Source organism: Gorilla gorilla, chromosome 13 (genome assembly GCF_029281585.2).
Source record: "Gorilla gorilla gorilla isolate KB3781 chromosome 13, NHGRI_mGorGor1-v2.1_pri, whole genome shotgun sequence".
Lineage (NCBI taxonomy): Eukaryota > Metazoa > Chordata > Mammalia > Primates > Hominidae > Gorilla > Gorilla gorilla.
Genome location: NC_073237.2, coordinates 23,553,049 through 23,575,981, shown reverse-complemented (window position 1 = coordinate 23,575,981; position 22,933 = coordinate 23,553,049). Strand labels below are relative to the sequence as shown.

At 39.5% G+C, this 22,933-nt stretch overlaps 1 protein-coding gene across 4 annotated transcripts; it reads right to left on the bottom strand.

Annotated features, from left to right (window-relative positions):
* Positions 1–1,987: 1,987 nt before the first annotated feature.
* Positions 1,988–22,466, bottom strand: LOC129523567 (zinc finger protein 658-like). Of its 4 annotated transcripts, none has more exons than XM_055350343.2 (5): positions 22,226–22,383; positions 19,489–19,515; positions 15,273–15,399; positions 14,902–14,997; positions 1,988–5,845 (listed from the first exon to the last, which is right to left on the bottom strand). In XM_055350343.2, exons 1-5 carry the CDS (start codon positions 22,355–22,357, stop codon positions 2,904–2,906), a joined length of 3,324 nt encoding a protein of 1,107 aa, XP_055206318.2. In that variant the 5' UTR covers positions 22,358–22,383; the 3' UTR covers positions 1,988–2,903. The 4 variants fall into 4 exon arrangements, with proteins under 4 accessions (XP_055206318.2, XP_055206322.2, XP_055206321.2 ...); XM_055350347.2 differs by having other exon boundaries at positions 19,489–19,547; positions 22,226–22,257; XM_055350346.2 differs by lacking the exon at positions 22,226–22,383 and adding an exon at positions 21,984–22,212 and having other exon boundaries at positions 19,489–19,547.
* Positions 22,467–22,933: the final 467 nt, after the last annotated feature.

The window sequence follows — 22,933 nt, the reverse complement described above, 5'->3', positions numbered from 1 at the left end:
GTGTCCAGCAGGGTATAAGAGACACCAGCAGAGAATCCATTTTGGGGTTTCTGATGTGTTTTGTGCACTTTGAATCCTTATGGGATAGTGAAATTGTGTCCATACAACACTTGCACAAGGAAAAATGGAGTTCGTGCATGGCCCTTACCCAGACTCCTTGCTGTGAGGCAGCCTTTGGCTGTGATGTAAATACTGACTTTAATGGTATTGCTATGTTGTACCCTTTCCCTTAATAAATGGTAGATATTTAAGCACTGTCATTTTGGGCCTTGTGAGCCTTCCTTAGCAATTGACTCTTAATTGCCACTGTTAAAGTACCACATTTTTTTGTAATGTGGCTGTTCTGTAGTTTTAGGCCTTGTGGCCATTTCTCAAGGTGTCACTTGCTTCACTGCCTAGGGAGTTACCTGTCCATAACTGACAGAGAAAACGTAGCTTCTGAGGCCTTCGCTTTAGCATATCCTTTTCTGAGCCCAAACGTGATCATGAAGTAGAAAAGCACAATAAGGAAAAACTAGTGAAATCTGAAAAAAAAAGAGTCTAGTTAATAATGTTATCAATGTTTCTTAGTTATAAAAACATACCATAGTAATATGCTAATAGAGAAAACTGGGTGAGGAGTATATACAAACTATCATTGTAATTTTTCTGTAAATACATTCTCAAATAATTTTTTTAAAAAAGAGTACTCCTTTTCATCTATACTTTTCTGAAAATTAAGCATGCAGAAAGGCATGCTTTTTGACCCTCAATTCCCTTGGGCACTGTGCAGTAAGCTCAAGTAGCATCATGGTATCAGAGACTAAGGAGAATAAAAAAGAAGGAAACATATTTCCATAACAGATGGCACCTTTCTGCCAGGAGCGGTAAGTATCTGAGGAAGGTAAGCAGCGCCAGGGCCAGTCCCACACCAACTCCTTCATCATTCCTCCCTTTTTCCTCATGAGCTGCCCAAAGTAGCCCCTCAGTGTCTGATGTGCCAGCCCTGGAGGTGCTGATATGGTCCTCGTCTGAAGGTGGGCTCTTCTTTCATGGCTCATCTTTGCAGTGATGCTACTCAATTAACTGTTAACAACAGTGTCAAGGAATTACCTGTCCTCTAACTAATTCTAAAGATGCCATCATTCTCCCTCACACTATCCTTGCCCACAATATAACAAGGGATGAGAATTAGAGACATTTTTCTTGGGTCAACTGATTTATTGTCCTCATGCTTAACCTATCAGATCAAACTTGCAGAAAGCAAGATGCTCAGGGCTGGGGAAAATTGTTACTGGTCTAGGTTTTAAAAATGATTTTGTCTACTTTCTTTTCTGTGCTCATCAAACCGTAGTCTAAAATGATGGCACATTAACTAAATGCTTTCTTGGCTAAGATTATGCCACATTATATTGTTTTACCAAAAGTGAGTCTGCTTTCTCATACCAGGACTGTACTTCTGGGACAAAGTAGTCCTTTTCATTCCAATTCCAAAACCTGCTGTCTTAGTTTGGTAGAAGTACCACTGGTTTGCGATGCAGTGTGAGGAGGCATCATGATGTTGGAGGAAAATATTCCAAACGGGATGCTGAGGCTATATGCATACAACGGAGGAGAGGAGACCAGTTGCTTTATAATCATCCTGTGCAAAATGAGTAAGTGGAGTGGGATAAAACTAAAATAAAGGAAAACAAAAAGTATATAAGAATCACCCTGTCCTCCCTGGCGCCCCCCTCCAAACACACAAACACACAAGGTGACTGGGGAAATCTCAGCTATCTCCAAGGTCTTAGAAGAACAGGCAAGACTAGTTTTAGGACTAGGCTAATTAATATCCAGACATAGCAGGCAGGCCAAAATCTAACAGCACTGAGGGAAGCCAACAGAGGACACAGTCACTCAGAAAAGGAAGTGGACATGCCCAGTGCAGGTTTGGCTGTTGGCACCCACTAGAACTCACCAGTGAGTTATAATGTTTATATACAGACTAAAAGATCTTCCACGGAGCTCAAACTATTCACATTTATTCATATTCTCCACAGAATTCAAATTATTCCATTTTTAACTTCACATTCTACAGTGAGTTTTTCTATAGGTAAATATTTTCTTATATATGTTCCATAAAATTTTTGATATTACAAAACAGAAGCTTGGTACATCAGTTCTAGGTGAATATTTTATCTCCAATTCTAAAACAGACATATTTCCTCAGAAAAAAATACCTAGGAAAAACGTCATTTATTCAAAATATGAAATTTTATTATAATTGATGTTTAATGCAATTCACTTTATGAAGGTTTTTGTGGTTTTCCCTAAAATGTCTGTTTTAATGAAGGCTCCTGATCATCCTGGATGTCGACAAGTTTTCTTCTTCATGTGACGTCTCTGATGCACAATAAACTGATTAGTTTTTCTAAAACTGATTATACTCATAGGGTTTCATCTCACTCTAACACAAAGTTTAAGCTAAACTACGTCCATTTAACTAATAAGCCAAATTTGTAAAAGCTTAACAGACTATAAACTTAACTCTTGCTTTAAAGCAACAAAAACAAAACCCTGGTGAAGACCTGGAAGTGAATTCTGTTCGTTTTTTCAGACTGTAGCTTCCTTGACCTTGTGCTCTATGGTTTTCAACACACAGGACCCAAGTTTGCTGCAGAAATAACCTCCAAATCCATCTTATGAACCAGGAAGACTGTGAGGTGTGTGTGTGTGTGTTGTTTTTTAAGGGTCAAGAGTAAATGTAATATATATCATTAGCACCACATCCCATGGTCAGCCCCACCTGAATAAATGGCATATTGGGATTTTTCTACAAACTATGAGCCTAATGAAAAAGGAAATGGATAAGGGAAACAAGTTCCCAGCCTATGTCACATGAGTTTCTGCACTACGTGTTATGTGGTAAGGTATGCATTCCCTCAGGACTTCCCAAATCCATTACATGCTAGGGTTTTCTCTCTGGTATGCATTCTGGTGTGATGTACCCTAAGAGCTGCCTTACGGACAAAAGTTTTCCCACATTCATCACATTTGTAGGGTTTCTCCCCTGTGTGAATTCTCTGGTGTACTCTGAGAGTTGAATTTTGGGCAAAAGCTTTCCCGCATTCATTACACTCATAGGGTTTCTCCCCTGTGTGAATTCTCTGGTGTGCACTAAGGTGTGATTTCTGGGAGAACGTTTTCCCACAATCATTGCATTCGTAGGATTTCTCCCCTGTGTGAATTCTTTGATGTACTCTGAGGGTTGAATTATGGGCAAATGGCTTCCCACATACATTACATTTGTAGGGTTTCTCCCCCGTATGAACTCTCTGATGTGCACTAACATATGACTTCTCAGAGAAGGCTTTCCCACATTCACTGCATTCATAGGGTTTCTCCCCTGAGCGAGTTCTAAGATGTGCTCTGAGATGTGATGTCTTGGAGAAAGTCTTCCCACAGTCATTACATTCATAGGGTTTCTCCCCTGTGTGAATTCTGTGATGTGCCCTGAGGGCTGAATTATCAGCAAACGTTTTCCCACATTCATTACACTCATAGGGTTTTTCCCCAGTATGAATTCTCTGATGTGCACAGAGGTGTGTTCTTTGGGAGAAAGTTTTCCCACATTCATTACATTCATAGGGTTTCTCCCCTGTGTGAATTCTTTGATGCACCATGAGGGCTGCCTTATAGACAAAAGTTTTCCCACATACGTTACATTCATACGGTTTTTCCCCTGTGTGAATTCTCTCATGTCCACTGAGGTATGATTTCCGGGAGAAAGTTTTCCCACACTTGCTACATTCATAGGGTTTCTCCCCTGTGTGAATTCTCTGATGTGTACTGAGGCGTGTCTTCTGGAAAAAAGTTTTTCCACATTCACTACATTCATAGAGTTTCTCCCCTGTGTGGATATTCTGATGTGCTCTAAGGGCTGAATTATGGGCAAATGTTTTCTCACATTCATTACATTCATAGGGTTTCTCCCCCATGTGAATTCTCTGATGTATTTTGAGGGCTGAATTATGGGCAAAAGTTTTCTCACAGTCACTACATTCATAGGGTTTTCTACCTGTGTGAATTCTCTGATGTGCTCTCAGGGCTGAATTGTAGGTGAAAGATCTCCCACATTCATTACATTCATAGGGTTTCTCCCCTGTGTGAATTCTTTGATGTGCCTTGAGAACAGAAATATGGGCAAAAGACCTTCCACATTCATTACATTCATAAGGTTTCTCCCCCGTGTGAATTCTATGATGTGCTCTGAGGGCTGAATTATGGGCAAAAGTTTTCTCACAGTCACTGCATTCATAGGGCTTCTCACCTGTGTGAATTCTTCGATGTGCTCTCAGGGCTGAGTTATAGGTAAAAGATTTCCCACAGTCATTACATTCATAGGGTTTCTCCCCTGTGTGAACTCTCTGATGTACACTGAGGTGTGTCTTGTGAGAGAAAGTTTTCTCACATTCAACACATTCATAGGGTTTTTCACCTGTGTGAATTCTCTGATGTGCTCTGAGATGTGATGTCTTGGAGAAAGTTTTCCCACATTCAATACATTCATAGGGTTTCTCCTCCTTGAGAATTCTCTGATGTCCTTTGAGATGTGATGTCTTCCGATATTCACTGCCACCACAGAGTTCCATCTCTGCATCTGTTTTCTGGTGTCCTATGAGGGGTGACTTGTAAGATCTCCCACAGCCATTGTTATCACAAGGTTTCTCTTTTGTGTGAATTCTCAGATGTTTACTGAGGTTTGAATTCTGACAGAAAGGTTTCCCACATTCATTACATTCATAAAGTTTGAATCCCACATAAGTTCCAGGATGCTGAATAGGATGTGAACTTGAACAAAAGGATTTTGCACATTCCTCATATTGGTAAGTTTTCTCTCCTGAGTGGGGCCTCTGATGCTGAATGAGGTGTGCTTTCCGGTAAAAGGATTTTCTGCATTTCCCATGTTCATCAGAAAGGTAGAATTTATCTTCTGTGTGAATTCTCTGATGTGCTGTAAAGTCTAATTTCTGGTAGAGGGCATCTGTACATTCATTATGTTCACCAAATTTATCTCCAGCTTGTGTTTTCTGATGTACTATATGGGCTGAGCTCTGGCTAAAATTTTCTTCACATTTGTTGCTTTCAAAAGCACTCCATCCTGTAATAGTTCTCTGAGATTGAGTGAGGGGTGACTTCCTACTGAAATTAATCCCCCTTTCATTACACTCATAGTGTGTCATAGCCATGTGAACTTTATTGTATGCAACAGCGGTGGTTTTGTCACAGGATGTCCCATATTCATTAAGATCAGAGCATTTCCCCCTTGTGTCAGTTCTCATGTGGTTAAATAAAGTGGTTTTATCAAAGTTTTTTCTAAATTCATCATCCTTACAGGACTTTTCTCCTGTTAGGAAACTCTGAGGTGTAATACAAATTGTCTTATCATGTAAACCTTGTCCAGATCCATCACATTCAAAAGATTCCTCCAAAGTTTGAAATTTCCAATGCTGATCTTTCTTATAACGGAAAGCTTTAGCATTTTCACCATGTTCATAAGATTTCTCTTCAGCATGAGCTTTCTCATGCTTAATATCAAGCTGCAGTTTCTCACACACATTCATGTATTCAGTCTTCTTTCTTGAATATTTTCTTTCACTTACAATTAATTGAGAAGCAATTGGCAAATTCATTCTGTGTGAGTCACATTTACAGTATATTTTTGCTGAAAGCTCTGGACCTATTTCCAGATTAAATGGTTTTTCTAAAACTTTCTGTCCTTCTTTACTCAATGTTTTGTCAGCATCATTGATGAATATTTCTTGCCACAGAGGTTTTTCTTGTTTTTTCTGGATCCCTTTGATGTGATCAACTTTAAAATATCCTAAAATGAGAAAAATTGAAAATATAGTATAAATCTTACATTTCTCATGGAGAAGAACTTATACTCATATTTTGATTCTGGTTTTGGTTTTTGAAATAGGGTATTGCTCTGTCACCCAAGCTGGAGTGCAGTGGCATGATCATAGCTCGCTGCAGCCTTGAACTCCTAGGCTCAAGTGATCCTCCCACTTCAGCCTCTCTACTAGATAGGACTACAGGGATATTCCACCATGTCCTGTTATTTTTTTTATATTTAGTGGAGAGAGGGTCTTGCTACATTGCCCAGGCTGATCTTAAACTCCTGAGCTCAAGCGATCCTCCTGCCTTGACCTCCCAAAGTGCTGGGATTACAGGCATGAGCCACTGTGCCCGGCCCATGTTTTGTTATGTATTTTATTCTATTGTTTCTGGTCATGTTTCCAAATATTAAATAATTCATGCACACAGACAGATTCTCTCCTCATCCATGCTGTTTATAAAACAGGTATTATTTCCGGGGCCAGTCAAGGTGGAGTAGTAACTCCTTTCCTCCCACATCTTCCCTCTTACAATTAAAAATCCCTAGAGAAAAAACAAAAGAACAAAAAAAGATTAACAAATATACAAAGACTACAAAATGGAAAGAAAGTGGACTTCAGGACTTAAGAAATGACACAGTATAGAATTCCAAGGCTATTCTATATCCTAGACTGGGCGCTGAAGAAACCTACAATCCTGCACTGACAGGCACAGACAAAAAGAGCACAAAGAAAAGCCTGCTTCTTCCAGCCAGAGGTCTGAGAAAATGGTGGTCTAACAGAACAGGAAACACTCTTGATGTTTTCTCATGCTCAGGCCAAACCAAAATGATACAGTCCTGTGGTTCCATGGAGGCTGAGCAGGCAGCTAATGTTCCCTGCCATAGATACACAGGATCTGCATGCTCTTATATGTTTTCTTCCATGAGACATGAAGAATCCTGAGAAAGTTCCATTCTTAGGATATGCTGGGAGATGGTCACAGCAGCCACTACCAAAATTCTGCCTAGAACCAAATTATTATCTAATTTATGGAACAAATGTCTTAATCTGCAAGGGCAAGAATATAATAAGTTGTTTCAGGGCACTGACAGGAACTCATAGCAGCTATGGGAAGGAAACAAGAAAAAAAAGAAGCACAGAAGTAAGAGCAGAGGCAGGAATACACAGTAGGCCTAATACTCAAGCAGAAGAGATAAGATAAAGTAGCACTTGCGATAACCATGGCTTCAAACCTGAAGACACAATGCATTCAACAGCTGAATTCACATTCTTCTCAAATGCACATGGAACAATCATCAAAACAGACTATATTCTAGACTGTAAGACAAACCTTCACAAATATAGAAGAAATAAATTATACAGAGGATGATCTTGGGCCACAGAGAAATTATACCAGAAATCAGTAAACACAAATTTATCTGGAGAAATACAAAAGAACTGTAAGTTATACATTCCTAATTAACCCATGGGTGAAAGAATTCTCAAATGAGATATTTTGAAGTGAATGTAAACAAAACAACTTAGAATACAGAAATTTGTGGATGCAGCTAAGGCAGTACACAGAGATAAATTTGGGGCTTAAATTTTTTTGGCCAGACGCGGTGGCTCATGCCTGCAATCCCATCACTTTGAGAGCCTGAGGCGTGTGGATCACAAGGTCAGGAGTTTGAGACCAGCCTGACCAACATGGTGAAACCCCTTCTATACTAAAAATACAAAAGTTAGCCGAGTGTGGTGGTGCACACCTGTAATCCCAGCTACTCAGGAGGCTGGGGCAGGAGAATTGCTTGAACTCAGGAGGTGGAGGTGCAGTGAGCCACGGTACTCCAGCCTGGGTGACAGAGTGAGACTCTGTCTTTAAAAAAATTATATTTGAAAAGAAAGATCTCCAGTCAGATGCTTGTTTCCCCCTTAGGAAACTAGATAAAGACAGGACATTAAGTTGAAAGAAAGTAGAAGGATGACAAAAAAGTCAAACCAAAAGCTTAATTTTTTTAAAAGTTTTTTTAATGATAAAAACCATCAGAGAGAAAAAAAGAGAAGACACAAATTACCAATACCAAAAATTCAAGAGAGGACTAACTACTAACAGACATTCAAGAGATAATAAAACAACATTAACAATAACTCTTTCTTAGTTCGGGCTACTACAACAAATTACCATAGACTAAATGGCTTAAAGAATAAACATTTATTTTTCCCAGTGCAGGAGACTGGAAGTCTGAGATTAGGGTGTCAACATGACTGTGTTCTTCTGAAGACCTCTTCTGGTTTACAGACCACTCACTTCTTGTTATATCCTTACATGGTGAAAAGTGAAGTAGCTAGCTCTGACACCGTTTTGTAACAGCATTCTAATCTCTCTCTCTTTTTTTTTTTAACTATAAAAGCAAACTAACTTTATTTGGACAATCTAAGTGGAAAGAAGAGGCAGGTGAATGTGTATTGTAACCACAGAGAATATATTCTATGTCAAATGTTAAAACATAATGGCAGAATAATCTAAAAGACATTTTTTTCTAAAGGAGCTGTCAGTGAAAAGGATATTTACAACAACATATTAACTTACTTCATTATGATGGAGGATATGTTAACTGAATGTCTAATTTACTCAAATTTTAACTATGTTTGCATATGTAAATAAGGCTTAATGTAATGAAATCTTCCTCTATATATGTGTGTGTGTGTGTGTGTGTGTGTGTGTGTGTGTGTGTGTGTGTGTGCAGTTCCAAAGAACAACTTCTGGACCAAATAGTTTTAACTAGTAAATTTTACCAAACATCCAAGGAAGAAATAATGCCAATCCTACACAATGTCTTCTAGAAAATAAAAGATAGAATATTTCCCAAATCATTTTATAAGGCCTGCCTCATCCTCATAGCAAGATTAGGCAAATATTATTCAAGAAAAGAAACTTTCAGACCAATATCTCCCATAACATAAATGCAAAAATGTCCCAAAAAGTACACCGAAATATATAAACATAGATAATGTATCAGTGAAATTTACCTCAAAAATGCCAAACAGTTACTACACTACAATACTATAAAAACTATAGTTTTTATGCTGCATTTCAGGTCAATGTAATCTCCTATCATTAGTCTGAAGAACTAAAATCACACACTACATCAATGCCAAAAATTTTAACAAAATTCAAAATCCATTTATTAATTTAATAAAAGTAATCTATAAAAAGCCTATAACTAACATTATACTCAAGAGAGACTGAATGTTTTCCCTCTAAGATCAGGAAAAAGACAAAGATGCCCACTACCAGTAGCTTTACACAAGATTGCACTGGAAGGACCAGCCAGTGCAAAAAGGTAAGAATAAAAACACAAAGATACAGAGTAAATTTACACAGAAAATTTAAAATCAAAAAAGTTCCTTGAACTAATAAGTGTTTTTAGCAAGGGCAGAATCTAAGGCCAATATACAAATCTATGCCTACAAACATACAATGACGAATTGGAATTTTAAATCACAGAAACAATATTTATCACAGCACCAAAACAAAATTAAAAACAAAAATTAAAAAAGCCTCGTTATCTGTGTTCTAAAAACTAAAAGACATTGATGAAAGAAATCAAAGAAACAGTAAATAAATCAGTAGGGATATTTTGTGTATGGACTGGAAGACTGTACGTTGTTAAGATGTCAATTCTCCTAATTCTACAGATTCAATGCCACTCCAGTTTAAATGCCAACATGTTTCCTTTGTAAAGATTATGAACCTCACTTAAAAATTTATACAGAAGATGAAAACTGGAGAAGTACTTGACTTCAAAACTTAATAAGCTAGAGTAATCAAGTTAATGTGGTATTGGCATAAGGAAAGACATGTAGATGAATGAAAAGGAATATAAACTACAAAAATAGACCCCCAAATGTACAGCCATCTGTTTTCTAAGAAAGGTGGAAATGCTGTTCAGTGGAGAAGTAACAGTCTTTTCAAAAAGTGATGCTGGAATAACTGGACTCCCTGTTCCAAAAACATTAAACTTGACACATAACTCATACTTTCTATAGAATTTAACACAAAATGGATTATCAACTAAGTGTAAAAACTGAAGCTGAAAAATTTCTAGAAGAAAATAGGATTCCTAAATCTGTTACTTTGAGTTTCAAAGTTTCTAGATAGAACAACAAAAGCAGGTTCTGTAAAAGAAAACTAGTAAGTTGGACTTTATCAAAATTAATAATCAGTTTTAGTGAGCCTCCTCTGAAGTTATACTAGCGGGAGTGAGGTGCAGCATCACTGCCTGCTATGTGGGGAAGGAAGTCCAGTTCCCCACTGATCTGACGCCCTGGGGGTGGAAGAGGAGGCTTCTACTTTTTTTTTTTTTCCTTCCTTCCTTTTGAGACAGTTTCTCTTGTCGCCCAGGCTGGAATGGAGTGGTGCAATCATGGCTCACTGCAACCTCTGCCTCCCGAGTTCAAGCGATTCTCCTGCCTCAGCCTCCTGAGTAGCTGGGATTACAGGCACCTGCCACCAGGCCTGGCTAATTTTTGTACTTTTAGTAGAGACGGGGTTTTGCAACGTTGGTCAGGCTGGTCTCGAACTCCTGACCTCAGGTGATCCACCTGCCTCGGCCTCCCAAAATGCTAGGATTACAGGTGTGAGCCACCGTGCCTAGCTGAGGCTTCTACATTAACCCTGGGCATGGGTGAAAGATCAGGAGCCCCACAAGGACTCTGATAACACTAACCACCTTGTATTTTGTCAGGTGCCAAGACCCCTAGTGCATCTTCATTCTTCTTTCCACCCTTCAGTAGTGTGATCTCGGCTCACCATAACCTCCACCTCCCAGGTTCAAGCAATTCTCATGCCTCAGCCTCCCAAGCAGCTGGGATTACAGGCACGAGCCACCATGATTGGCTAATTTTTTTGTATTTTTAGTAGAGACAGGGTTTTGCCATGTTGGCTAGGCTCGTTAAACTCCTGGCCTCAAGTGGTCTGCCTGCCTCGGCCTCCCAAGGTTCTGAGATTACAAGTGTGAGCCTGGCTAGATATTGCATTCTTTACAAACTGAAGGTTTGTGGCAACCCTGAGTTGGGCAAGTCTGTTGGTGCCATTTTTCCAACAGCAAGTGCTCACTTTGTGTCTGACTCAGCAGTTTTTAGCAAACAAATATTTTAATTAAGGCATGCATACTGTTTTTTAGACATGTTACCGCACATCTAAAAGACTAAAGTATAGTGTAAACATAAAACTTTTATAAGCCCTAGGAAAACAAACATTGTGTGTAACTTGCTTTACTGTGAAATTTGCTTCATTGTAGTGGTCTGGAACAGAAACTGCAATGTCTCTGAGGCATGCTTCTATATACAGATATTTAGCTGCACTTAGTGGGTAGAGTAGAAAGGAATACATTTACTCCATCCTTCCCCTGGGTAATGCATTCTGTATTTTATTAAATCCTTCCCTAAGAAGAGTCATTAACCTATTCTATCTGATCTTCTAGAATATTTCTACTTTTGCTTTGATAATTAGGTCTTAAGCCAACTGAATTCGACTTTTTGTTTTGTTTTGATCTATATGGATACCTCAAGATCCTTTCCTCATTGTTCTCCAGTGTCATCTATCTAAGATGTCTATCAAGTATATGTTTTTTCTTTTCTCTCTTTTTTTTTTTTTTTTGAGATGGGGTCTTGCTCTGTCGCCCAGGTTGGAGTGCAGTGGTGCAATCTCGACTCAATGCAAGCTCTGCCTCCTGGGTTCACGCCATTGTTCTGCCTCAGCCTCCCAAGTAGCTGGGACTACAGGCACCTGCCATCACGCCTGGCTGATTTTTTTGTATTTTCAGTAGAGACGGGTCTCCATCTCCTGACCTTGTGATCCACCCACCTTGGCCTCCCAAAGTGCTGGGATTACAGGCATGAGCCACCATGCCTGGCCTCATGTTTTTTTCTTGAACTTTCTACTCTGTTTCACTAATTTGCTAAATCATCCCACCCCCCAGCTCCATGCTACTTAGTTACAAAGCACTTTACATAAAGCCTCAATATCTGGTAGAGCAGCAAATCCTCCTGTATCACTCGTTTTTATGAATGGGATTGTGTTTGGTATAGCGTTACCTCTTTACAGATGTATCCCGACTTGAATTTATTATATAGGTGTTTCCTCTCTTTTCTCTTTGATAGGGTTAGCTGAAGTTTAATTCATTTTATTTTTCTTGTAAGAAACATTCCATTTCTGTTTTCCATTTTATTTTTAATTTTACTTTTAAATTCTTCTGTTTTCACTATTGTATTTTTGATGCTGTTCTTGCTTAATTAATGAGACTACGAACTTCCTTCTGTCCACTACTTTAGCTATACCTGATGGTTTCTAACTTGCAGTTACAATTATTTCATTACAGAAATCAAATCCAAAATTGCATTACACTTTTTTGTATATTGTTTAAAAGAGATACTAAAATTTTTTCAAGTGGATTTTTTTCATTTTATTATTAATTTCTAGATTTACCAAACTAGGTTCAGAGAATACTGTTTGTGTTTATTCTAATTTGTTAGATTTATTGAGGTTTTCTCTTTAGACTAATAGTATACTCTATTTTATCATTATTCAATTAAAACATGAAAGTTTTGTTTTTTGCACTAGCATACATATACACAAATGTATGGTTCACTTTAATACAAATGTAATTTATAGCCTCTCTAGGCATATTTATTTAATGTCCACTGTACTTACTGTTTAATCAGATGAGACATTATGATGTCCTAATTCTAATGAGTTTTAAGTTCTTAGAATTCCATTATTTTATGTTTTAGAAACATTGATATTATATTATTTGGTGCAGTCTTTCAAATCCTTAAAGGTTTTCATTTCCCTGTGCTCTTGAATGAGAGCTTTTCCTACTTTAATGAATTTCTTGCCTGAATTCAAATCTGAATGATATAGAACATGAAACCTACATTATTTTATCTTTATTGACTCAACAACTTTACTGATTTTTTTTTTTTTTAATTTTTTGGGACTGAGTCTTGCTCTTTTGCCCAGGCCGGAGTGCAGTGGTGCTATCTCGGCTCACTGCAAGCTCTGCCTCCTGGGTTTATGCCATTCTCCTGCCTCAGCCTCCCAAGTAGCTGAGACTACAGGCGCCTGGCTAATTTTTTGTATTTTTAGTAGAGACGGGGTTTCACCGTGTTAGCCAGGATGGTCTCGATCTCCTGACCTCGTGATCCATCTGCCTTGGCCTCCCAAAGTGCTGGGATTACAGGCATGAGCCACCGCGCCTGGCCCAACTTTACTGATCTTTTATAATGATCTTTCTATGTTACTTATTTAGGGATATCCTTTTTAGACAATCAACATGATCCAATAATTTACATTTAGTGACTCAGCAACATACTTGATCTAAATTATGCCACTCTTTATGTGATGCTATTTGTTGGTATGGCTTCAAACAAAAACCTTAATTGTGCTTCACTTCTAATAAGATGATTTTACTTTTTTATTCTAAAAATGACATTGAAAACTATAACTTTTTAAGATTTCTGGAATCATTTATTCACACAAAGCCTAATAGGCATATAAAAAGATGCCTGATATCATTAGTGACCAGGGAAATTGTTATAGACTTATTTGTGTCCTTCCCAAATTCTTATCTTGAAGCCCTAACCCCCAGTGTAACTGTATTTGCAGACAAGGCCTTCAAGGAGGCAAAAAGGGTAAAAATGAGGTCACAGGGAAGGACCCTAATCCAGTAGTACTGATATCTTTATAAGAAGCAGAAGAAACACCAGAGTATTCTCTCTCTCCCACTGCATGTGCACAGAGGAAAGGCCACATGAACACACAGCAAGAAAGTGGCTGTCTTCAAGCCAGGAAGAGACGCTTCACCAGAAACCAACTTATTAGTACTTTCATTTTGGACTCCCAGCCTCCAGAATCATGAGAATTTCTGTTGTTTAAACTACCCAGCCTATGGTATTTTATTATGATAGCCCTAGCTGACTAATACAGAAATGTACATCAAAACCACAGTGAGATATCACTTCACATCCACTGGGGTGGCTAGAATCAAAAAGTCAAACAATAACAAGCATTGGTGAGGATGTGGAGAAATCAGAACCCCCATATGCTGCTGTTAGGAATGGAAAAATGCTGCATTTAGAAAAACAGTCTGGTGGTTCCTCAAACAGATAAAGACACAGATATCATATGACCCAGCAGTTTCACTCCTAGGAATATACACAAGGGAAATAAAACCAATTGTACATGCAGAAACCTGTAAATAAATGTTTATATTAGCATTATTTGTAGGTGGAATCCCAAATATCTACTGACTGATAAATGGACAAACAGGTGGTACATCCATACAATGGGACATTATTTGGCCATAAAAAGAATGAAACATGTATTTTATATCAGTTGTAAACATTATGCCAGGCAAAATAAACCAATCACAAAAGACCACATATATGATCCAATTTATATAAAATGTCTAAAATAGGCATATTTATAGACACAGAAGTAGACTGTGGTTACCTAGGGCTGCAGAGGGCAGGGGGGATGGGACAGTGATAACTAAAGGGTACACGTATGTTTGCGGTGATGAAAATTAACTGTGGTGATGTCTGCATATACAGTCATCCCCTGGTATCCATGGGGAATTGATTCCAGGATTCTCTTAAATACCAAAATCCACAAATGCCCAAGTCCTTGATACAAAATGGCATAGTATTTGCATATAACCTATGCACATCCTCTTGTATACTTTAAATCATCACCATATTAATTATGCTACCTAATACAATGTAAATGCCATGTACATAGTTGTTATACTATATTGTTCAGGGAATAGTGACAGGAAAAAAATGTCTATTCATGTTGAATGAAAGTGCAATATTTCTTCCCTGAATAGTTTTGATATGTGGTTGCTTGAAGTCACTGACCTGTACACTTTAAAGGAGTGAATTGTAGGCATGTGAATTATATCTCAATAAAGCTGTTTCAAAAAAACTTTCAAAGGTGCTCTCCCTCTAAAGTCTAAGTACCCCCAGGGGGCTCCTTCTGTTAATGCCCACTCACCTGGGTACCTCTGGTTCAGGAATTCATCTTCTAAAGACCATGGCTCTTCTCCTTTCTCCAATGTGCAGATCACCTTGGGTTTAGTAATGCAATATCCTGTAAACAAAATAATTGACATGGACCAGATTCACAGGCTTTTGGATTTCCAAAGGTAAAAAAAAGATATGGCAGCAAAGCATTAACTGAGGGTGTTCATTTGAAATTTTTAATGGGAAAGTAATGACATGTTGCTTTTGTTTCTGTAAAGGTTTCAACTACTTCAGACCTTTTAATCCAAAGCTCTTTAATCTCTATGAAGGGTCCATGTGTTTTGATACTTTTTAAAAAGGGACATATATTCTTGAGAGAGCACCATGGTAAGCTCTGCTCACCCACTGAGACGAGGAGGCTGTAGTTCTCCAGCATCACATCTCTGTACAGCGTCCTCTCGACAGGGCCCAGGTGCTGCCACTCCTCCTGGGTGAATTCCACAGTCACGTCCTGGAATGACACTGATGCCTGTAACAACATTTATCACAACAAATATAACAACGGTTTGTTCAAGGGTTCAGAATTGGGTGACACAGAAAATATCTTTGAGAGCTACTACTAAAATGGTTATAAAGGCCTATTTTAGACCCAAAATTGTCTTAACGTATGTAACTCAAAACATTTTTTAACTTGCCATAATTTCTCTATGTATTTATGAATTCTAGGTTTTTGTAAGACAAAAAAAAAATTCAATGTAAAACAACTTCCTTCCAACCACCTCCTTCCTTCTTCCACATCACAAATTATCCGGGGTAGTCTCTAGGACATTCACACCCTCCCTGGACATCATCACTGTAAATTCTGGGGGCTAAGGAAGAGATATATGTGAAGTTTGGAGATACCCTGACCAAACTTATATATAAATAAATGTATAGAAATATATAAGGGTAGAGCACGCGAAGAGCAGAGAACAGCTACAATAGTTGTAACCAAAGAGACTGGCATAAAAGAACACTTCCTACACTGAGGTCACAGCAATGGATGTAAGAATAGGGATATAATCACAGAAGAGAAGCAACACCCATTTAATACAATACTTTCTTGTACAGCTACTCAAAGCCAGAGATGTTTTCAAAAAAATAGTAACAGAATCAGGAGGGGGCAGAGTCTTAGAAATTGAGAAAAGAGAAAGTTTCCACAACAAGAAGACTTCAAATTCAAATTAGCAAGTGATGACAGTGAAGATACTGAAGATCCAAGAAAATTCCTTCTTACATAAAAGCAATGAGAAACCGGCAAAAACTGCAGAATCAACTTTTTCAGAACTCTAGAAGCTACCAAAGGCTTACAGCAATCTGCGGAACATTGATATGAGAAAAACGGCTGCATCACAGTAAGAACAATGATCTTGTGTCATTTCAACCTGCCCTATATCCATCCCTCTCACTCCCACTCAGCATTAGCTTTGAGAAACATCTGAAACAGCAGGAGAATCCAGCGGCCTGGTATCCACTGGATGAGGCAGACTGGGTCACAGGTTGGCCAAAGCCTCATTCCCAGAAAACCCTCATTATCTGACCTAATCTGTGGTTCCCTGGAAGAGCTGACTTGAAAGGCTGATTGAATTAAGTCAGAGTTCCCCAGTGTGAAAAGCCTTATTCTTGAAGGCATTTGCCAAAAACATTCAAAGGCAATTGTTTAACTCAGCAGCTAACTGAGGCGGTGGATAACACCTGACATAAATAACAGCCTAATTGAAAAGCTTTTTAGAAAGGAAAAACTGGAGAATGGGATATTCATAAAGCTTTTGAAAAGCATCTATAGATTCTAGAGACTCTAGGTCACCTACATGCATAGAGCTGAGCATATGCCCAGGGCTGTGATTATGCTCTGGAAAGATGTGAGAAGGCCCTAAACTGTCACCCTGGGTGACCCTAGGGTTTGGGGTGAACTGGAAGTGAAGGAAGTGAAGGTTAACATGGGGTTATAAATTGCCTGGATGTCTGTTGAAGGAATGCCCCAGCACTCATGAGGCTCTTTGGCAAAGACTGAGAGCCTTACTTAAGGTTTCAGGCATTTAAGAAAATTTCTGCAGACTTCTGTGGCCACACATGACAATAAACACAGGCTCTACTGAATCAATTAAAAAGTCACTAGACAAATTTCAACAACAACTCCTGCAAATCGAGAAAGTTTTCTAGAGGTGCCACCTTATTTTATTTAAAATGTATAGTTTTCAACAAAAAAATGCAAAACAAGAAAAGAAACAACAAGTAAGACCCATATGCAAGAAAAAAGTACAATCAACAGAAACTGCTCACGAGGAAGCAGGCATTGGACTTAAACAGACGATGACTTTAAATCAACTATGTTACATATGGTCAAAGACTTAGAGGAAATGATATGTAAGGACCAAAGGAAAGTATTAGAATAATATCTCACCAGATAAAGGATATAAATAGACAGAAACTATAAAAAGGGACCAAATAGAAACTCTAAAGTTGGAAAGTACAAAACGAAAACAAATATTTTACCAAAAACACCTGTTCAACAGCAGGTCTGAACGGGTAGAATGAAGCAACTGGACAACATGCCCACTGAGATTATGCAGTGAGAAACAGAAGGAAAAATAACAAGAAATGAACAGTTGGACAGCATCAAGCTTATCAACATATGCCAAATAGACTAACAGAATAGAGACAGAAAGGGTCTAAAACAATATCAGAAGTAGTAATGGCCAAAAAGCCCCACAAATCTGACATAAATGATAAATCTACATGCCCAAAATGCTTCACAAACTTTAAGTAGGATAAACTTGGAGAAAGAAATCCACACTTGCTGGGAGCAGTGGCTCACACCTGTAATCTCAACACTTTAGGAGGCAGGCAGATCACTTGAGGCCAAGAGTTCAAGACCAGCCTGGCCAACACGGTAAAACCCCATCTCTACTAAAAATACTAAAATTAGCCAGACATGGTGGTGAATGTCTGGAATCCCAGCTACTTAGGAGGCTGAGGCACAAGGATTGCTTGAACCCAGAAGGTGGAGGTTACAGTGAGCCGAGATCATGCCACTGCACTCCAGCCTGGGTGACAGAGCGAGAGACTGTCTCAAAAAAAAAAAAAAAAAAAGAAAAGAAAAGAAAAAGAGAAAAGAGAAATCCACACCTGGACATGAGAATCAGAGTGTTAAAAAGACAGACAATCGGAAAGCTGTAACAGAGAAACAAGTCATCATATTACAGGCTGATTTATAATGAGAAACTATGGAGGACAGAGGGCAATGGGATGACATATTCAAAGTGCTGAAACAAAGACTGTCAACCAATAACCTCTATATCCAGGAAAAATAGAGAAACTGTAATTTTCCCAGGTAAACAAAACCTGAGAGAATTCATCACAGGCAAGACTGCCTATAAGAAATAATAAAGGGAGTGGTTCAGCAAAACTATGGAGATAGAGGAGTAGGTTAGTGGTTGTTTGGGGCTCAGAGGGAATCAAGTGGTAGTTACAGTGTACACAGCTTCTTTCTAAGGCAATAAAAATGTTCTAAAATTGACTGCAGTGATATTAGCACATTATCTGAGAATATACTAAAAAAAATCACTGAATTCTACACTTTAAATGGGTACATGGTAAGATACATGAATTGAATCTCAAAAAAAGCATTTTTAAAAAAAGAAAAAAACAAGGGAAGACAAAATCATTTGGAGACAACAGAGAAGACTAAAGAGCCAAGGACAGAAACTGAGGCTGAGCCGAGTGACAGGACAAGGAAGGTGGCTCCATGAAGACATCAGCCGGGGAAGGACCGGTGAGGGGCAAGTATCACTAACGGAAATGTTCCAGGACAGAGTGAGACATTGAGGCAAGTGCTGCGGAAAAGCCAAGCAAGTTAAGGAAAAGACCACATCCACTGGATTTGATTATACTATGGGTAGGGACACTGGAGGTCCCAGGCAAGTGGCAAGAAAAAATCAAGGCATCCCATGGAGAGTTGACGTTAAATGCTAAGCATGGAAATATCTGAAAGAGAACAATTTTGGACCATCTGCTGAGCAACCTGAATATCATGGGTACTCAAAATATTTATGGAGAGTGATTTTAAAGACATTCAGTTGATTCATCAGAAAAATGTTAAATTCAACCCTTGCATTGGAGTACTTGAAAAATAGTACTGAACGTGTTCAAATTTAGCATTACAATTTCTACTTCTATTGAAGAAGTAATATTCTGTTATTTGGCAATTTATTAACTAAGTCACCTACCTGAAGAACAATAAATACATTTTGTTATCTTTATGTTTATATTCCATGATAAATCAGTTGGCTTTATCTTTCTCATCAATGTAAACCTTTAAGTATTGTCCGTCTGACACTCCACCATGACTGTCAATAACCTCAGAAATAAATCTGAAGCTTAATTTGGTAAATTTGTAATATCGGAGGATCTGCATCTATCCACATGCCACTTTGCTCTGCTATTCATCTGCATTTCTACATCTTCTATGAATGTGTCTGATCCATTTCTATTTCTACTTTTCCATGTTAATGTATGGACACATAAACCCTTACAAAACCTATAGTAAAATAAACTGGTTTTTAAAAACCGAACTCACCTGAGACATGTTCATTTTCTGCTGCTCCTGGAAGAGTGCAGAGAACCGTGGAGGTTCAGCTGGGGAGGAGGAAAGAGCAGTGGGGTCATGAGAGACCTGGTCTGCCTCTCAGTTCTTACAGAGATGGTCCCTGACATGAGATGGTTCGACTTGATAATGGTTTTACTGCGACATAACCCCACTGTAATCAAGGAGCATGTAATCCTATTCATGTGCCTAAAAAAAAATACCATCGCACTCAGCTGGAGAAAAGGATTCCCAATGCAGAATGTCCCTTTGACTCTTGAAAAGGGACAGGAAGGACCACTCAAAGATAGCCACACCTGAATATGTGCATCTCTGATACGATTATGTGCGTTTAAACTTACATTTTCACTGAGTAAAGTAATACTGTTTTTTGTTGATTAATAATTATGTTGATTTATTAACAATTATGTTCCCTTTTGACTAAGAAAAGAGTAAAAATAAAACAAAGGATTAAGCAAGTTCAGGTACACAGAGATGAAGCTGTTTACATTCATTAAAGCTAATGTCAAAGAACTACTCAGCCGGGCGTGGTGGATCACGCCTGTAATCCCAGCAATTTGGGAGGCCGAGGGGGTGAACTGCTGGAGGCCAAGAGTTCAAGACCAGCCTGGTCAACATGGCGAAATCCTGTCTCTACTAAAAATAGAAAAAAATAAAAAATAAATAAATTTAAAAATAATTTTTTAAAAAAAGAACTACTCAGGCTGACTTAATCAAGTTCTTACTGCCTTTACACCCAGAATTAGCACTTCCACGGAAAAAATAAAGATGGGATGTTTTATGCAAGGAATTTCAGGCCCAATATTTTTGGGCTTCCAATATAGGAAATTCTTCCTCTACTACCAGGAGAGAGGGAGCATTAGTGTCACTCTAAATGCTACATGTGGTGATGAACACGGTGTGAGAGGGACTCACAATGTGGAAGAAGTGAAGGCAGAAAGGAAAATAGGCTGCCGTTTGGGATCTGGACAGCTGATTACATCTTCCCTGGATATCATGACCTAACCAGCCCTCCAGTAAAGTGTCTTTTTCCACCCAGCTTGATAGTCACTCATCCCTCTCAACCCCAGGGAATTGCCTTCTGCAAGTTAGTCCACAGCAAAGTCACACGGTCTGTGATGGCTTCTGGATGTGGCAACATCACGAAATCTGATGCATATATAGGGAGTCAACAACTGCCTCTGGGGAAGCAATCAGGACCTGCTCCTTTCTAGAATCTTCTGCCTCTGCTCTGACGCTCTGAAGAGGTCTCCGTCATATGGGCTGTTCTTCTATGGCAGTAGTCCCTAGGACTCCCTCTTGACTGCCTCATAGGAGCTGCTTTGCTCCAGAGGGGCTGGGACTTAGGCCTGAGAAACAAACTCAATTGAAACCTTCACCTAATACCCTAAACCTGACTCTTGAGATTCACTAGAAATGTGCTATCCAGCACTGCAGCCATCAGCCACATAGAACCATTGAACACCTGAAGTTCGGCCAGTGCTACAAGTCGAATATTTAGGAAGCAATGAGTTAAGTAAAATAAAGCAGTAAAACTGACTTTGCCTGCCTCTTCTTTTTACTGTAGCTACTGAAAAATTCTAAACTCTTTTTTTTCTTTTTTGAGACAGAGTCTCACTCTGTCACTCAGGCTGGAGTGCAGTGGTGCAATCTCGGCTCACAGCAGCCTCCGCCTCGGGTTCAAGCGATTCTCCTGCCTCAGCCTCCCAAGTAGCTGGGATTACAGGAGTGCACCACCATGCCTGGCTAATTTTTTTATTTTTGTAGAGATGGGCTTTTGCCATGATGGCCAGGCTGGTCTCGAACTCCTGGCCTCAAGTGATCCACTGGCCTAGGCCTCCCAGAGTGCTGGGATTACAGGCATGAGCCACCGCGCCTGGCCAAAAATTCTGATTTTTATTTGTGTTTTGCCTTATCTTTCTATTGGACAGCACAGCACCAGAATATCAATCTGTGCCTTTGAGGAGACAGCGGGAACAGTACAAGAGGATTCAGGAGCCTCAGCCTGAATCAGAGACCCGACAAATAGCAGAATGTATCTACCACTTGGTGAGATTCTGTCCACATTTACTTCACAATCATCTACACAGATCTGGTGACAGGCCACTCCGCATAAGTGCTCTGAAGGCTTTAGGCAGGTACTGGCAAGTCTGGGTTTCAGGCAGACAGCATGTTACAACGAGCAGGACAGGGAGTCACATCTCTCAGCATTTGCATCTCACCTCTCTCACCTACTAGTGTGTGCCCTGGGGTACCCATCCCCATGAACTTTCGTCCATTTTTTAAAAATGGCACGTTTATACCAAAGAGGTCGTTGTGAGGGTCAGGTGAAATACCAAACGATGAGAATAAGTGTCTCATAATTGTGAGAGCAGCTTACATTTCACAGTGACTATTACAGACACTTAACAAAATGCTTTACAGGTGACAACTTATTTTTCAGAATAGGAACACGAGTTACTAGTAACCTCCTCCTGTTCGCCGTCAACCTCATCCACGCACATTCCTCTTCCCGGCCCGCAACCCCGCGGGGCCCGGCAGCCCCTACACCTGCGGACAGGACTCGGCCTGGGCCCGCGCACTGGGCCGGGGAGGAGAGGGGAGGGCCATCCTGGGGACTCCTGAGACTGCCTGCTGCTGTCCTCCGCACACAAGCCCGCCCGTCCCCAGGTTCCTGGGCCGCGCGGAGCCCTGTCACCAACGCTCTCACCCCAGGTATGCAGCCTCCGCTCCCGCGCAGACCTAAAGACTCGGACACCGTGTCCCTTTCAGGCCCGGGAGGGCGGACGGCAGGAGGTGGGGCTGGGTTTACACATGGGCAGAGCGAGCCCCGAAGCCCCATTCCCAAAGTGCTGCGCGGTAGGCGCGTTAACATTGAAAACTACAATTCCCGTAAGCCCGTGCATCCGAAGGAAGTACTATAATTTTTTCTGCTGCTTTGACCGGCTGGGAGGGACCTTCGGAGCCCAGGGATTTCCCAAATTCCCGGAGGTTGTCAGCATGACCACAAACTGCGAAGCGTGGTTCTTGATGCGATCCTGGTTGGAGAAAAAAGCACCTGAAACAGACATTAACAATTGGGGAAACATGACTATCGACAGGACATTAGAAATATTAAAGAAAATTACCGTTACTTTGAGAATAATAGCTAGACGATGTAGGACATTGTTCTTATATTTAAAAGATATGTACAGAAACATTTACAATTGTATGCTTGTAGTTTAATTGAAATACTTTAAAAATAATTTCTCAAAACAATGAAAGCAGATATAGTAATAAGTGAAGAATTGTTAAATCTGTATAATATGTGCTTATGATGCTCATTTTACTATTTTCTACCATTCTGAGGGTCTGATTTTTTTTTTTTTCATACTCAGTAAAAGACGTGTGGGGCAGTGCAGTGCAGGGTGAGTGGAGA